At 40.7% G+C, this 17,865-nt stretch overlaps 2 protein-coding genes across 3 annotated transcripts in view; one reads left to right on the plus strand and one right to left on the minus strand.

Annotated features, from left to right (window-relative positions):
• Nucleotides 1-444: 444 nt before the first annotated feature.
• wdr21 (WD repeat domain 21) lies at nt 445-11,529 on the minus strand. Its single transcript, XM_079572754.1, has 13 exons — nt 11,148-11,529; nt 10,873-10,994; nt 9,586-9,743; nt 9,411-9,493; nt 8,104-8,206; nt 7,780-7,923; nt 7,569-7,618; nt 6,214-6,293; nt 6,047-6,139; nt 5,877-5,974; nt 4,987-5,163; nt 4,796-4,910; nt 445-747 (listed from the first exon to the last, which is right to left on the minus strand). Exons 1-13 carry the CDS (start codon nt 11,243-11,245, stop codon nt 524-526), a joined length of 1,545 nt encoding a protein of 514 aa, XP_079428880.1. The 5' UTR covers nt 11,246-11,529; the 3' UTR covers nt 445-523.
• Nucleotides 11,530-12,271: 742 nt separating this feature from the next.
• Nucleotides 12,272-17,865, plus strand: part of dpf3 (double PHD fingers 3) — a 63,659-nt gene continuing 58,065 nt past the window's right edge. Inside the window, exon 1 of one of the 2 annotated variants that reach the window (XM_079572791.1) lies at nt 12,272-12,425. In XM_079572791.1, coding sequence (XP_079428917.1) covers nt 12,394-12,425 — 32 coding nt within the window. In that variant the 5' untranslated portion in view covers nt 12,272-12,393. The remainder of the gene's footprint in view (nt 12,426-17,865) is intronic. The other variant, XM_079572792.1, reaches the window with a different exon arrangement.

Genomic DNA, 17,865 nt, shown 5'->3' on the forward strand with positions numbered 1-17,865 from the left:
GTGGATCGGGAAGTTTGGGCATCTCTGCTGAGACTGCTGCCGCCGTGACCCGGCCCGGATAAAGCGGAAGAAAATGGATGGATGGATTTCAAGTGCTTCCTCCATTGGCATCAGCATTAAAAAAAAAATCTTATGAGATTCGTTAAAACCGACAAATTCAACATAAATAACCTTTATTCAAGCATTTTATCACATTGTAGATGGCCACTTTTTTCCAGTGTAAGGCTTTACAACAATTTATGCTGAATTTATATCGAGTAATCACAAAAAGTGAACGGATTGGCACAGAAAAAATCTGATTAATCTGTTCCACTCCTAAAAGGAAGAGGGCAGTCTTTCAACCCATCAGTAAAAATGTAATTCTGAGACACAATTGTTTATAATTATCACAAACGATGAAAACAATTGATATTTTGACACTTTTATTGAAAGTATTGCTTTAAAAATAGCTCTTCAGTGTAAACAGTGTTTAGTCCAGACTCTTTGTTAAGGCTAACATGATGTTTTTGCATCTTCTCAGACCTCATCTCTCCTCCAGGATCTCCTCATAGTCCGCGTTGTACGGGAAGTAGAACAGGTCGTTTTTCACCGCCATCACGAGGCCCGGGGGCCCGTTGTGTCCGCCCAAGTTAGAAGAGAAGACGACGCTGGGGATGAGGTCGTTGGCCGCACGGTGAGGAGACGGGACGGTCCTGAGCAGGCGGCCGTCTCTGAGGCTCCAGATCCGCGTGTAGCAGTCCTGGCCCACTGAGGAAACACAGGGCATTAATACGGATTTAAATATGCAATTACTTTTCTCGTTCTAATTATCATCACAGAATCATCTAGAGCTGGGAAATATATCGTCGACAAGAGATACTTATATTGCTGTTGGGAAGACACTTTATAAAAACGAGTTTATCTCCAATGTCAAGAAATGTGGATGAAATGGAGAGAAAATGGTGAAAAAAAAAGATTAAAAAGAAAAGACAAATGGGGTTAAAAAAAGATTTAAAAAAAAAAAGTTAAAAAAATTGGGAAAGATGTTGAAACTGTTACATTTTATAAACAAAAAGTGCTGCACAAGAAAGTAAAATATGACCATCCAGAAGCAATAAATAGTTCAAAACAATAAAACCTTAAAAGCCAATTGACACTCTAAAAAATAAATACATAAAAAGATACTTTAAAATACTTTTAATACACTAAAAACAATAGAACATTAAAACATTGAATATAGGACAACAACATCTTTAAGTATTTGCAGCCATTTTATCATGTTTCTGGCGGTTTGCAAAAATATTGCTCAATCATCGTTATCCTTAAAAGGGACTATGCAGAGTTTAAAATGTTAAAATTAAGTATTTTCCTCCCCCTACATGTTCCAGCAATGTCTTTTCGCCACATCTGCCTCTAAAATCCTGCACTGTCACTCAAAAAGGTGTTACTTCCGGTCATGCACGAGCTTAATATAGAAGCTGCAGTTACACGTGTGACCTGAGGTGGCAGTAGTGAGTATAAAAATTACCAACTTGCATCTAGTCTCTTTAAAGTCCCAAAAATATTGAGGTATTCATTTTTTGCCAATATTTGGACTTGGTTAATGGTAAATATCTCTGTTACAGCTGCCTCTATCCGCATGAAACAAAAACTGTCACAAAGTCCAACGTCTTCTCTCTCAGCACAAATGGCGTCTGAAAGTGGAGACACTATTCAAAACTATGTGCTTGATGTTGGTCAGATGAATGTGGCAGGTTTGTGAATCCAGTCACTTCCCAATAATGATCAGGTAAATAATGCAATAAGGTGCAAACATCTCTGTATCAATGTCACTTTACCTGCACTGCTGAGATTTTTTATAGTCTGCTCTAACTTTATTTTTTATTATTTGCATTCATTGTACATAAGATACCTTTATTGACCATTTAACCTCTTAACTCCTGTCTGAACCGAGAGGATCTTTTTTCTCACGTCATCAGATTTTTTTCCATCATTTTTTTGTTGGGTGTTCAACTCATTTTTGTAACTTTTTTTGTTACATTATTTTGTAATTTTTGTCAAATTTTTGTCATTTTTTGGTCAATTTTTTTCACATTTTTGTCTTTTTTTGGTCACATTTTGTCACTTTTTTGTCAAATTTTTATCGCATTTTTTGTCACATTTTGTCACATTTTTGGCATTTTTTCGTCAATTTCTTGTCAATTTCTTGTGACATTTTTGCCACTTTTTCATAAATTTTTCGTCACTTTTTTGTCAATGTTTTCTCACTTTTTTGTCACATTTCCATCATTGTTTTCGTCTCAGTTTTGTTGCTATTTTCACAGCTTTTTTCCAGAAGCTTTTGGATTGGGGTAAAGCCAAACTGGAGAAAATGTGCTCGGTTCAGGTGGGAGTTGTGGGGTTCATTGATTGCACATTTCCTCTCTTTTTTTGCACACTGCGAGTGTTTCTTGAGAGCTGAATTAACAAGTGAATTTCTCCATTGTGAGATCTATAAAGGATCATCTTATTTCTTTCTGAAACTGTCTCTCTCCCATTGAGTTCCATCTTATAGGCTCCATTTGAAAGTGCGACATGATGATCTAGAATGTCGTGAACGCAACCTATAGGTGTCTCCCAGTCACGTGACTAGAAATGAAAGCGCGTGACATTTTGAAGGGAAAAATGGCGAATGCAACAGAAAACGATCGTGATGCCACACAATTATGCAGTGTTTTTTCACCTACATCTGTTACAACTCACTTACAAGGAAATGCGGCACTTCGATACGCAAACAAACTGTCAATATTGGATGTTACACACCCAGACACGCTTCCGGCGATTTTTACATAGTACATAGTTTCTTGATAGATTTTCCGTCTTCATACACAGGAAAATCATTAAAAGCATAAAAGCCTTTATGCATACAGATATTTTGAGTCAGGATGGGTATCGAATACATCTGTATGGCAACCAAAAAGAAAGGATATTCTCATTGTCATGATTAGTCGAATGCCCATCTCGGGTCGCCCGTTGCATTATGGGTAATGGAATCTCTTTCGGCTACCAAACAGTATTGATAGTTAGCGTAAAGCAATGAAAAAAGCTCTGATTTGGACCGTTTTAACCGCTAGAAAGTTGATGGAGCTTGTTTGGATATTAGCATGAAGTCTATTTTTACAACCAGGGCTGCGAATGGAGATAGACAGAAACTGAAAGAACTGAACGGCCGCTCATATGAGCTGCTGTCAAAGTGACGACCAGTCCTTGTTCACATAGTTTAAAAAACTATGTGAGAAAAACATTTCTGACCCTCGAAAGCGACTGTTGGACAAAGTGCAGGGTCTGAAACTGTGGCCTCACGTCACCGATATTCAATACATTTAAACTGGAATGAGAAATAAACACGTAGGCTAGTTCTTTTTTTTTTTTTGTCAACAAGGAGGTGGACAGTATACGAAATCTTTTTTAAATTATTATTATTGTGACCAAAGAAATCCACGTGCACATATAGGCTATGCCATCTAAATCGACTTTATTTGTATTTTTTTGCGGGTGATCTGATGGTACAACATGGCTAATCGATCGCTAATTTGACAGATCGAAATGTACCCACTATATTTAACATCAACACCGTTTTGAAACTTTTTCCTGCGATTTCAAGATGAATTTCAATGATTTAGAAAGTGGCGGTGTCTGTGTCAGGCTAATCCCAGGTCCTGTCGTCCACCTGTCCGCTGTGGTCCGCTATGGTCCGCTATGGTCCACTATGGTCCACTATGGTCCGCTCCTGCCTACGGAGCCGCCGTCCTGACTTTTCCCTCCCCCCCTTTGCTCACACACACTTCAATGGCGCAGTCGAGATGGGCATTGGGCTTATAAGGTAAGTTACTTATCACTTTGCTAAACCAGCAGGGTAACAATACTGTAAAACACATTGAATTGGACACCCAGCTCGTTGTATAGATACTGTAGCTCTTTCACAGATTAACAAACAGTAAATCTCACATTGACAGTAAATCCTTCTATGCTACAGCAGTTTTCAATAGGCTAATAATTTGATGAGATATCCGATTGAAAAGTACAATGAGACCCCATTAAAAGAGTAAAGACATGAGAAATTCTGACACCACTAATTTGCATCAAACTGCGCAACAAGTTTCAGGCATTTCAGCGGTTTTGAAATGTAGATTTTAAATGAAACGTTGGTGTAAGTTTATCTGGAGTTCTGGAGAAAAATTGATGAAAAAATTACAAAAATGTGACAAAAATGTGATAAAATTTGACAAAAAAAATACAAAAATGTGACAAAAATGAGATAAAATTTGACAAAAAAATACAAAAATGTGACAAAAAATTACAAAAATTGACGAAAAAATGACAAAAAAATGACAAAAATGTGATAAAAATTTGACCAAAAAATAAACAAAAATGTGACAAAAAATGACAAAATGTGATACAAAATTGCCGAAAAAATGACAAAAAAATGACAAAAATGTGATAAAAAATGACAAAAAAGTTACAAAAATGAGTTGAATACCCCACAAAAAAAATGATGGGAAAAAAATATGATGACGTGAGGAAAAAGATCCTCTCGGTTCAGGCGGGAGTTAAGAGGTTAAAACCGTCTATTCTTCATTGATTGAGGGGCAAAATAAACATGGCAGGTGCCGCCTTCCACTGCCCTCTGGTGGCAAGTTTCGACAACACAGGCTGGACATGAGAAACAAGTGGAGGCATAAATGCATTGACGATGAATAAGCTTGGAACACGCAGATTTTTTAATTAAAGCGAGAATTAGAGCGAAGACATTTCTACAAAGTAAAACAGTCTTTACCCGCGAGCAGCAGCCCCTCCGGTTCGCAGACGTGGATGGGGAGATAGGCGTGTTCGTTGTAGTGTCCTCTGTACTGCAGCACAGACTTCGACATCCGCACGTCCCACATTTTTATCTAAAATCAGCCACAAAACATAATTAAACACATCTAAACGTACATGTATGAGGCCGCCTGTGAACGAGCGCCTGACCTGTCCGCTCATGTCGGCCGCCAGCAGGTAGTTGTCGTCCTGCAGGATCCGCACCGAGGTGACGGCCGACTCCTGGTGGAAGCGATGGGTTTTCCAGCTCTGGCCTTTTCGACCGCGCTGCCTCAGGTCGAAACTGAAGATCTCCCCCGAGCGGCAGCCGTTGAAAAGCACCGGGACCTGCGAGACGAGACGGGGTTTGAAAATCTCACCGAGGAGCGAATTCATTTATGCCGGAAGATAAATATATAGATGACGCTTTCCGGAAGTATTTCATGTTTGTGCAGGTCTAAAGCAGTGGTTCTCAACCTTTTGGAGCTGCGACCCCCATTATAACAGGTAAAGGTTTAAGATAAGATAAGATAAGATCATCCTTTATTGATCTCACAAAGGAGAAATTCACTTGTTATACCCCTCAAGGCAGTTATTCTAATTTACTGCATTTACAAACCAACAGAAGGTTTCGTCATCATTGTAGTGTGCTATAGACTGGTGCTAAAACATAATACCCCCTCTTTAATATTTGATTTTATCCATTTACATCAGGACCCCGGCAAGTGACCGGAAGTCGAGCTCTATACTCTTTCTAATAAGGCAGTTTTATATAATGACCTTGTTTCTTCGTCTAACTCAGATCATGACAAACGTGATGTACAGAGAGTGGGCGTGGCCTGTGTCTGACCCAGAACAGATCTAAATGATAGACTTTTAAATTGATGAATATAAGGATTTCTTTAAAGCCTTTCTTCTCTGCTGTGATAGATATTTCAGTGTAGAACTATCGAACACCGTTTTTACGCTTCAGTTTCTGTCTGTAAAGAAGCATCCTTCAGTTTAACTCCCTGTTATTTGTACGGCGCTTTTCACCCGTCAGTCACTTAGGAGGCACTGACCCTGAGAGAAAACTGCTGAGCCAAGACGTCGCTGGACACGCTGTACGTCTGTGTGCGGCCGTTATCCGCGTCTTTCAGAATAATCCTCCGAGACAGGCCTGAAATCAAACACAGCAACACATGAAGCAGGTGAGGTGATAACCTGCACAGCTCCACCTCTTTGAACTCACCGGTGCTGAAGGTTTTGTCAAACTGAGGGTGGAGGCACCAGGCGCAGGACCAGGCCGTGGCGATTTTGAAACTGCACAGCATCCCGGGCTGATCTGGAAAAACACAAACCATTAACAAACCGTTAACGATGCTTTGATGGAGACATGTCGGGACTTTGCCGTTTCACCTGGGTTTGAGTTGCTGTAAAGAGACGCAGGGAGTAAACTGACACATCCGGGAGTGTCTCCTCCTCCGACCAGGCACAGTCTGAACATCGCGGTAAAGGTCCATGATAAACACTCGCTTACAGTGGCGTGTGAAGATTTAACATTTAGACAAACCTCATTTTGGAAAACAAGAAACAATATAGAACTTTTTGACTGGAGAGATGCAAATACGAGGCACAGAATTTCATTAAAAGATCATCGGGCCAACTGCATTAAAGCAGTAACTTGTTTACCTTAATAAATCCTTCCCGTAGTTCCTCTGGGGGTAATACAAATGTTAAAGGGATGATTGGAGGGTCTTTCATCTCCCCCTGGTGTCTCTGGCCAGAAAACCACGATTGCAACTTCCCTGAACCAGGTTGGAGTCACCAATACACACTAATGGAATCACGAAGGAGAAGCTAACAGGCTAATGGGCAAAGCTAACTGTGGGCTAGCGCCACTTAAACAGCATTTACAGCAAAGTTTGAGTGAAACAAATGATCTTCATTGTGTAATTGGATGTACAATATCCCTCTGTCCCTTTGTCTTTTCTGTCAGCGTAGTATTTACTCTCACGGACAATTAATGAGTAAAAAAATGCAACATGCTACGACACCTGCAGTGGCGCTTATGGCCTCTAGAGGCATGAGTTACTTAGTACTGCTTTAACACAGACATGAGCGCAACTGCAGGTGTTGTAACAAGCTACGATTTTTTAACTTATTAATTGTCTTGTTTAAAGTGACGCTAGCCCGCAGTTAGCTTTGTCTGTTAGCTTCTTATTTCTGATTCTATTAGTGTGTATTGGTGACTCCGGTCCGGTGGCAGTCAAGTTGCAAGCATGGTTTCCTGGCCAGAGACACCAGGGGGAGATGACAGACCCTCCAATCATCACATTAACACTTGTATTACCCCCACAGGGACTATGGAAAGGATTTATTAAGGTTACGTTACTTAGTGCTGCTTTAACAATTGAAGATCTGTAAAGAGCAGTGTGTGAGAAACAGCCCAGAAATCTCCCAGCTCTGGAAGACTTTAACAATGAATGGGGAAAAAAAGAAAGAATTGAAAGACTTTTCTACTGCTCTTCTTGATGTCCCTCCTGAATATTTGTTACATTTGATAAATATCAGCTCAAACGCTCACCAGTTGAGGCCTCAGGACAAAAGACAGAATATGATAAAAAGGCTTTCTGCTGCTTTGCTCTTTACGAGGCACAGAAGACTTTATGTATGGACAGCCTCATGACACGTGAACAGAAAGAATATCCACCTCGTGAATGCTGTTGTTTTTACTTTTCATATGAACTTTCCTGCTCTGTTGAAGAGGATACAAGACATGAGAGTCCGGGAAGTTGACGGAGGCCCAGCAAACGGAGTTCACCTGGAGGAAAAGAAGCGTCAGTGGCACATGCTCTATATATCTATCGTTAATCTGCTGTTTGTGGGTATTTGGGGAAATACAGAGGAGTAATGGACTTTTCCACTAAATGATTGAGGAAAACATTATCTAAGTGAAACAGGAGTAGAGGTGAAATGTCTCACCTTGCGGTTGGTGAAGAACAGATTGTCGCACATCTCCACGGTGAGTGCCCCCTGGCTGCTGCTGCTGAAGCTCATGATGCCGTACTTGGCTCCTCCGTGTGACACATCGTTGACGGTAAACACTCGCTCGCAAGACGAGTCCCCCTAAGACAAGCACAGAGAGCAAAAATCCAAACAAACAGTGAGCGTGGTCAATAAAGCTACAGTGGTACAACATTATGACTTAAATCAGACTTTTGAACTTGTTTAGCTCACTGAAGGTTCCTGGTCTCAAGAGAAACTCCATGGAAATCTATTCTCAGACATTTGAGGGGTCGTTCTTACCACTATGAGCCTGAAGTTGTCCGTGTTCTGATTGCTGTTGTCAGCGTTGAAGACGTCCAGTTTTTGTCGCTTCATTCCACTCACTTTAACCTCATGGGCCAATCTGCAACAGCACATCGACTCGGTTAAAGCGGAACTGCCTTCATGCTGGGATGGGAACCTCTGGATACCTCACAGTTTAATGTCATATGTGAGACATGGCTCATGAATTATATGTTGATACAACGATAATCAATACATTGTACCAAATAAAGGAAAATATGTGATACAGGTGTGATTACCTAAACTTTTACGCCCAAACAGTTACTCAGTGCTCGCAGTACTCAAGTAACACTTTCTCCAAGTACCTTTTTGCTCTTACTTGAACACCTCTGTCTACATCCTTATTAAAAGTAACGCATTTGTGTGGCAGTGTTCGGTCCAAGTGCTGCCCTCTACTGTCCTGAATGTGTTCTTCACCGTTATCGGCCTTGATTGACTGAGAAGCACTGGTGTCCTGGGTCTCTGAGGAGCTTCAGCTTTGTCTTTGACATGTTTGATGGCCTGGGTGTTTTCTTAATCCAAAACACACTTTTTCCTACAGGCACATGTTATAGTGATAGAAGGTAGGGGAGGGTTAGTGTATTTAAACAGGCTCTTTCCCCTTTCCAGGTTGACATTCAGGACTGACACATTTACTTTGCGACTTCAACTCCAGCTTTGCTCCTGTCGCAGAGTTAGTGTCTCTGGCCTCACAGCAAGTGAGTAACACATAGTTATTTTCATCAGCTGCTCATTTATACCCATTCAAAATATTACATATTTAGTTTCTCTCTCCTGTGGCTGTTTGTGCCGAGGACCTGAGCTTCACCAGAGAAGTCTCACATATCCCAGGAATGGATGGACCAAAAACCAAGTTTCCATCTTCATTATTTTCTTTTTTTTAGGAATTTTTCGTTCCCAAATTCTCCAGTAATTTTGTAGCATTTGTATATGGTCCCTTCATGATGCTTTTCTTTCATTTTATTAGACATGACACAGTTTAATATAAAAGAACACGACTCAAATGTGTCATGTATTGTCATGTTTTGATAGATTTTGATGAAGTACTTTTTATCGGGTGTTTTATCTTGGGTAAAAATCACCTGGCGTTAGTGATGCTGTTATGAATTAGAACAATAGTGTTTTAGGGTTAACATGCATGACGTCATCAAAAGTATCCATATCAGAATAAACAGTGTCGTATCGGTGTTGTGTTGTGCTACAAAATCGTTGTCACATTCCTACTTCACACATGAATAAAACTTCACAGACGTGTGGCCGGGTACCTGCAGTAGGATTTGCCGGGGACAGTTCCAAATTGTCGTTTTTGCAGAAGCAGCGTCATGTTTAGTCCCGATCTGGGCGCTTTCTGTAGAGAGATATGTAACCTTATATCCGCTCTTCGTTAGACGATGCTTCGATGGACATGTGGGTGATGTGTCCAGCCCATAAAGTGCTTACCTTTCTGGGGTTCTCATCTTCAGCGAGGCTCTTCTGCCTTTGCTTCTCTCGCTCCTTCTCTCGCAGCTGCTCCGTGGTCAGGGGGTTGCAGTTGTTATGGCCCGGCAGAAGGCGAAAGTATCGGTTCTTCTCTGGGTCGAAGTAGAAACCTGGCAACTCTGCAAACGGAAACACAGATGCAAGAACTTGTTATAGCAAAAAAAGGTATTCAGTTCTTTTAGGTCAATTCTACCACATGTAAAGCAAATATAGAGCAAGTTAATGCAAGAAGGTGCAAAAAGTCAGTGGCAACAAAGGGAGGGAAGTGGAGACGATGAAACTGTAGATCTGGGGGATTCCTGGCACATTCCATAAAAATAAACAAATAGAGATTTTAAATATTTAAGTAGTTGTTAGCATTTTATTGCTGCCGTTTGGACTCTATGGACAGTTAAGGACAATACACAATGTCAACTGGGCCAGTTTTGATGATTAATCAAATGCTTCTGTGATAATATCTTCATCAGTTGGAAAACTCACACTGGCTTCTTCCACACCTGTGGGTGACTCTATACACATTTTTGTTTTAAATTTTCTTAAAGCAAGCCCTTCTTAAACAGTGGCTTTATGTGGTAACATTGAGTTTATCACATTTAATACCTTACTCTGTAACAAGTAGGGCTGGGTAATGCCAACAACTTCCCAACACGATACGCATATACGATAGAGTGTCCATAATACAAGATATATTTCCAAGTGTTAAGAAAAAAGGATCTCTGCGTGCACTTAATGGAAGTTTTATTATGCAGAATGAGCTCAGCGTGCAGTATAAGCCTTTAGCCTTTAGCCTTTAGCAGTAGAAGCGCATGTTGTGATATGTTCTGAATAAAGACTATGGTTAAACGTAAGGGATACGAATATTGAGACACTCTCAGTGCAAGTAGAAGTGCTACCACAGGTCCTACATCCCCACCGGTCAGACTGTACATCACTACTGTACAGAAACTCATGTGCAATAACTTCTATGCAATAACCTCAATCCCAGAGTCCCTTTATCAACCACCTGGACTAGGACTGTAAAACTTTGCACTGCCAATGTTGACTTTTGATATTTTTTTTATTTCTCTATTTTTGATTCTGTTTTTAATTTATCTTTCTCATTATATATTATTTTTTCTATTAATTGTATATAAGACAGTTATTATTACTTGATTGCACATTTTGCATCCCAAGGGTTTCTTGAGAGCTGACTGAACAAGTGAATTTCTCCATTGTGAGGTCAGTAAAGTCCGATCTTATCTTGTATACCTGGAGCAGATGTGCTGGATGATGCAGACGAAGAGGAAGGTGATGAAGAGGCGGCAGATGATGATGAAGCAGCTGGTTGACTTTCAGTTCTTCTCGGAGTTTGTTCATCATTACGGTCATGTCTGCAAAACAAAACAAAAACTCTATAGAACTACTTTACATTTTTACATCACACTATTACATTATGTTTCAGTACCAATAAAGCAGGAAACAGTCACGTCCAGAGCCAAAATATATCAAGCTTTACATAGTAGCAGTGTTTGCATCCAACACACCTCTGACCCTCTTGTCTCTGCTGGTTCCCCCTGTTCCAGCCCGGATGCCGATGTCTCCTGTGCGGCCTCTCTCCATCTCTCCAGTTCCACCTCCTCATAATCCTGGTAGAAAACCGAGCCCTTTTCCACAAAAGTTTAATGAAATACTGATGTTTTTAGCCTGTTTCCTGTTAGCTCAGTTAGCAACCAGTCCACTTTTCAGGCTTTTATAGACTATACCGCCAGAAACTAGAGTCGACCAGTATATATAACACGAAGAAATGTCAATATATATATAAGAGAAATAATCGTAGATAAAAGATTTTGTATTTTAACGCAATTTACAGCTAAAAAGGAACTAGTTTCTGTGCATGATGGGCAAACTGCTAATGTCGGCCGCCATTTTGTCCCTCCCACAGACGCCGCTGATTGGCTCATCTACGGCAGTAGCGTTTGCGTAAATACGTTTTATTTTATTTTGTATTATTTCTTTTATTAAAATGGTAGTTTTAAGGCACATTTCGACATTTATTATGGGTTTATATTGTTTATCATTATTATCCATTCTGCGTGTTGTAATAAAAAAAAAAACTTTTAAATGTATTTATTTTTATTGTGAAATAGCGTGTTTTCGGTACATCCCACAATTTGCAATACATTTATATTATTTATTATTATTTTCCATTTGGCGTGTTGTGATATAATAATGTATATATTTATTTTATTGTATTGTTATTTATTTATTATATTATTTTTCATATAGCACGTTTTGGATACGCACCGCAACTGACAGTAAATTCCTTTATTTATTGTTGTTAATAACAACAACAGCATAAATTGATTAATTACGTAATTTGTGGTAAACGTAAAATCATCTTGAATGTTTTTTTATTGATAGTAGCGCGCGTGTAGTGGTTTAATTTTATTTATCGATCTGAATGGTATGGACAAGGCAGGGGAAAAAAAACGTTTACGCATATGCACGGTCAATAAGAATAAAGAAAAGAAAAGAATATCAATGGTTTACGCTTCATCTCATCACATTATCCTTGATTGATCGCGGACACGATTTTTGACAGCTTTCTCCGACCCCGCGGTGCACGCCTTCTTTCCTGATGCCGCTGCGGCCATTGGTGGGGGGCGCGCAGTGGACACGAGCGCATTGGCTGCTGTGTTTTTCTTTCCATTTTTTTTTTCTTCATAAGGGTCCCAAACTACACACACATCGGAGATTTGTTGGAATATTACGTTACAGTCCAGCAGGAAAATGGCGACTGTCATTCATAATCCTTTGAAATCGTAAGTGCATTTTTCTTCACCCCCCCCTTCTCCCATACACTTATCCTAAACGTGCTTTTTTGGGGTTGAACGCTTTTGGATGCACGATACATCTGTGCCCTTTTGAATGGGAACAAAACGCTACGATAGAAGATAATCGCATCATTTTGGCGTCGCTTAGTGTTTGTTTGATTGTGTGCGTAGAAAGCAGCGTTACGCATTCTGCAGAACATCTCCAAAACCTTTGCAAAAATGCGCGCGTTTCGGAGGGGGGCATCTTTACGCGGACCGAAGTTAGTGTTTTCTCAAGGCTAGCCTCCTCAAGTTTGCTTTCTGGACTTTATCGGAGAAAGATCGGTGGGGGGGGGGCGGGGGGGATTTGCAGCCCGTAGAAAATGCGCGTAATAACAGCGGCACAAAGCGAGCATTGATTGATACCACGACGTTTCCTCTGCGCAGCGCTCGCTCCCCTCTCTACTGTCAATTGGATAAACAATGGCGCGTTATTGTTGTATGATCATTGTTATTGTGTCACAGTGGGAGGGGAGGGGAGGAGGAGGGGAGGGGGGGAGTAAAAACACCGCAGTCGTAGCTTGTGCGCGCGCTGTTCTCTGTCAGGGATATGATTGCTGCAGAATTATTGACTGAAACGTGCATTAGCGTTTGACTGTGAAGCCGTGTGTGCGCTGAACGGTGGAGGCGACCGTAACTTTGGCCTCGAGACCTTTGCGCAACACTGGCTGACCTCAAGAAAGGCATCAGTGAAGGAGGTCACGTCAACACAGAGAAATAGACCGTGTTGTAAAAGTGTAATAGTGTAAAAGAGTCTGGAGATTCAGGCGTTTACGCGATTTAACGGAGGTTTTCTTAACCTGTATCATTATTATACACAGAAATTAAGTCAAACATCCGGATTTTGTCATTTAAAAGACACATGATGTACCATAGACCTGTCCACTAGTTCCAGGGGGTGCCCAAAGAGTGGCACGCGGGCCACATTTGGCCCTTCAAGGGGGCTGACAGGGTCCCGGACGGGACTAGTCATGTGTGTTGTAAACAGTGGTGCCGGTAACGTAGGGCTGGGCGATATGGACCAAAACTCATATCATATATTAGATTGAATATCGATATACGATATATATCACGATATGTTTTCCGCAAAGTGAGAGCTGTGAATATGAAATGTTAAGCCAAAGCCAAATGCGAGTAGTTTTATTGAAAACTAACAACAAACTTGTTTAAAAATCAGCTTGAGATTACCTGTTTCTTTATGTTAAATAGACTAGACGCAAGTTGGTCATTTTATACTCACTACTGCCACCTCAGGTCAGACGTGTAACTGCAGCTTCTATATTAAGCTCGTGCATGACGGCACTTTGGACCCGAAGTAACACCTTTCTGAGTGACAGTGCAGGATTTTAGAGGCAGTTGTGGTGAACAGGTCTGAGCTCATTCTACACATTAGGACATGGCAGGAACATGTAGGGGGATAAACATACATTATTTTAACATTTTTAAACTCTGTGTAGTCCCTTTAACTTAATGGCTTATCTGGCAACGCGCTGCTTAGTGGCTTTAATCTGAACACTTTTTTCAGCAAACAAGTAATCTAACGCATTGCTATTTTCAAATTTGTAATCTGATTAAAGTTACTTATCCACGTCACTGGGCATTACTATTTTCCCATTTTCCATTTTCTTTTCTTTCTTTCTTTCTTTCTTTCTTTCTTTCTTTCTTTCTTTCTTTCTTTCTTTCTTTCTTTCTTTCTTTCTTTCTTTCTTTCTGTCTTTCCTTTCTTTCTATTTCTTTCTTTGTCTTTCTTTCTTTTTCTTTCTTTCTTTCTTTCTTTCTTTCTCTCTTTCTTTCTTTCTTTCTTTCTCTTTCTTTCTCTCTCTTTCTTTCTTTCTTTCTTTCTTTTTATTTCTTTTTCTTTCTTTCTCTTTCTTTCTCTTTCTTTCTTTCTCTTTCTTTCTTTCTTTCTATTTCTTTCTTTCTTTCTCTTTCTTTCTTTCTCTTTCTTTCTTTCTTTCTTTCTTTCTATTTCTTTCTTTCTTTCTATTTCTTTTTCTTTCTTTCTCTTTCTTTCTCTCTCTTTCTTTCTCTCTTTCTTTCTTTCTTTCTTTCTTTCTTTCTTTCTTTCTTTCTTTCTTTCTTTCGTGTCAAGCCGATTATAAGGAGCATGTTTTGTAAAGGCGACAGTAGAATCCAAAAAGTCACACAGTGTGGCTTTAAAAAGGGAAAAGTATCCCAATCCTGGATTCATTTCGCTGACGAATCATTTTTTGCACCAGTTAACATGGCCTCAGTTTACACGGGAACACCAGTGGATTCATGGCACTTTTATGAGTAATATTTCATCATCAAAACAGACTAATCTGAACTTCACAGACTGTTTTTTTTCCTGAAATGCCCTTGACAGTCGGGGAGAGAGGACAGAATGTGCCCCCCAGTGACCCCCCTCCGGAGTGTGTGGTCTTACAAGTGCAGCTAGAACCAGATACCGTTGGGTTTTCCGAGTTCTCCTCAGGGCCACGCCCCCTTTCCGTCGACCATCCGCCGCCCGCCGCAGGTTTCTGGTCGATATGTTTGTTTCGGGGACGATTCCTGCAGCCGGTCGCAAAAACGAGACCACACGCACGGACCCGTCTTTGTACTGAAGGCGTGTGTTGCATTTCCATCAGATCGGGGCTGCTCCGGTATCCTCCAGGGTCCGAGGGGGGGGGGGGGGGGGGGGGGGGGGGAAGCAGCTCTGCATCTTGTGATTATTATGGAGAGGAGAGTGACATCTGCCCCTGCGCTTTCTCTAACGCACATTAACATTCATGAATTCGAGCCGAGGTTATTTTTAAAATGATGATTCTGTCGGAGCGCGGTGCACATTATGAACGCGCCCCGGAGCATTCATTTTTGAGAGAAGGCTGGAATATGAACCGCTCGCATAGGAATCACATGCCTTTTTAAAAAAAACGTAAACCACAGGCTCAGCAGGTTTTTTTTTTTTTACACAATAAGACCATTTGAGCAAAGATTTCCCCCCCAAAAAGTGTTTGATTCTATTCAGACGTGTTTGGCTCTGAATTCAACTTTTTTCAAAGCTTTTGCTACGATCGGCCTAAAGAAGAGAAGAGAGTCTGCTGCTTGTTGCACAGAGCCCTGCAGAAACTATAGCACGCTGTTAAATATGAGGAAAAAAATCTGTGGAGAAAATACCTTGTGCGTTTTAACATTGTAGCGTTGCTCAAAATATTGACAAAAATATTCTAGTTTATGGAAAAAAAATATATATTAAAAAAATATATAAATACAAACCGTAAAATTCAAATTCTATCGCGCTGAATGCTGATTTTTTTTTCTGACTTGGACATCTCTGTAACGGCTGGACTGATCCACATGAAACAAAACCTGTCACAGAGTTGAACGTCTTCTCTCTCAGCACAAATGAACTAAGGTCACATGACTGTCTCATAAAGGCGTGAAGGTGAAGAGCGACTGTACTATTGGATCTTGTATTGAAGATGGGAGAGCGTGACTACTGTGCAAAGCCTCCTCCAGCACATCCTAAAGATTTTTTCACAATGTGAGCCCCAATGACAAGAGGTTAACTGATATATCGGGCCGATATTTTTGTATTTTTTTAGTATCGGCTATCTGCTGATCTAATGCCGATAAAAGCCGATATCTCCGGAACGGAAAGTGATAGAGGCTTCCCGTGTTTTTGCAATGGAACGAGCTCAGTCTGTGCTTTAAAATGTTTGATTAAAAAGTTTGTTTAACGCAAGTGTCATCAACTAAACCTCATTCAACTTGGACAATCTGCACCTCATTTTGAAGCACAGAACCTGGAGGATTCAATCGCTGAGTTAGTTTAATGTTGAGGCTAGCAACAGCATGCTAAAGTTAAATGCTAATGCTACTCGGCCACTGCTGGAGCGGCAAAGTATTTGTAATTTAGTTGATCAAATTAGTGGACTAAGTATAGACTTGTATAGATTTTGGGGGGCGCTTATAGGCTCTTGCTTCGGCCCACTCCTTTTGAGCTGCTCAAATAAATAAATCAAATCAAATTTATATTAATGCAACCTAAAAGCCTGTCAGTGATCCTTGTTTAATGTTTTTACATTACTTTATTAAGAATATAATTGATTAATGATCTGTAATAAATAGGGCTGGGACGATCCACTTTTGTCACGATCCGATACGTACTCAGGGGCCGATCAGATACGTATTGCGATACAGTGAGTAATTATAATAAATAATATGTTAGCCTTAAAATGTCTAAAAAGAAAACAGTCATATGTCCAAAGTTTCTAAACCAAATGACATTTATTGAAGTGTTAAGATTGAAAAGTGCATTAACACACAATGTAACAAAGTGCTTATAATGGGAAACAAAGGAGTATATGATAAGAATGCCTACAAAGACTAGTATTGAAAGTATTGCGATACTAGATAAAGTATTAATACTTGGTATTGCTGCAAAAAGTATTCCAATCCAGATACGATCCGATAATGTGTCCCAGCCCTAATAATAAAGACTGCATTAATCTCACTCTGGAGAAAAGAGGATTATTCACTTTCTCACTCAGAAAAAGCCACAACAAGAATGTTTAGAATGAATCAGCGCCCCCTGCTGTCACAGTTCAACACTGACACATTTTACAGTTTAGAGGCTTCTTTTACAGGACTGTAGACGAGACATTTGGAATAATCGGGCATAAATATCGGCCGAGCGTATTGGCATTGGGCTTAGAAAAACCCGTATCGGTCGACCTCTTATCTTGACATATTGTCATCTTGGAATACGCCTGTGCGGTCAGGGAGGAAGAAACCCACTGATGAAATAGCCTGGTCATTCAGGATGTGCTCAGGCCGTCAGCTGATCTCATTGTCACTAAACCTAGATCCGTTCAACTGCAGAAACTCCAGATCTGAGCCGTTGTAGAGGCATGACTCTGTGATATGACCACTGCAGTACTTAATATCACGATACCGATAACTTGCCGATATATTTCCCAGCTCTGCCTGTCCCCCCCCCCCGGTTTGTTCGTGTGGATGTGGGTGAATCTAAAGAACATACTGAGGCCTGTGTCAGTGTGATATGGGTCAGGAGGAGGAGGAGGGATCTGTGCTTGTAAGTGCCTATTTTTTTGTTTGTTTGATACATCTGTGCCGCGACCCCTCCCCCAATTTGGCAAAGGGAGAGAGCGGGAGGGGGTGAATGGTGGAGATTGAGTATTATTGAAAGGGGGGGGGGGGGGTTGGCTGGCTGTCTGGCCACGTTTATGGCATATATCTCCACACACACACACACACGGCGGCCTTTGCTACATTCGGGGGCTGCCCTGGCCTTTGTCTAACGGGGAGAGAAGGGGGGGGGTGAGGGATTTCCAGGCATAAGGAATTAAATGTCTGACTGGGCTGGAGCGTGTTTCTCTTGTACATGTGTTTTTGTTCTGAACGG

This window comes from Gobius niger (assembly GCF_951799975.1).
Source record: "Gobius niger genome assembly, chromosome: 15".
Taxonomy (NCBI): Eukaryota; Metazoa; Chordata; class Actinopteri; order Gobiiformes; family Gobiidae; genus Gobius; species Gobius niger.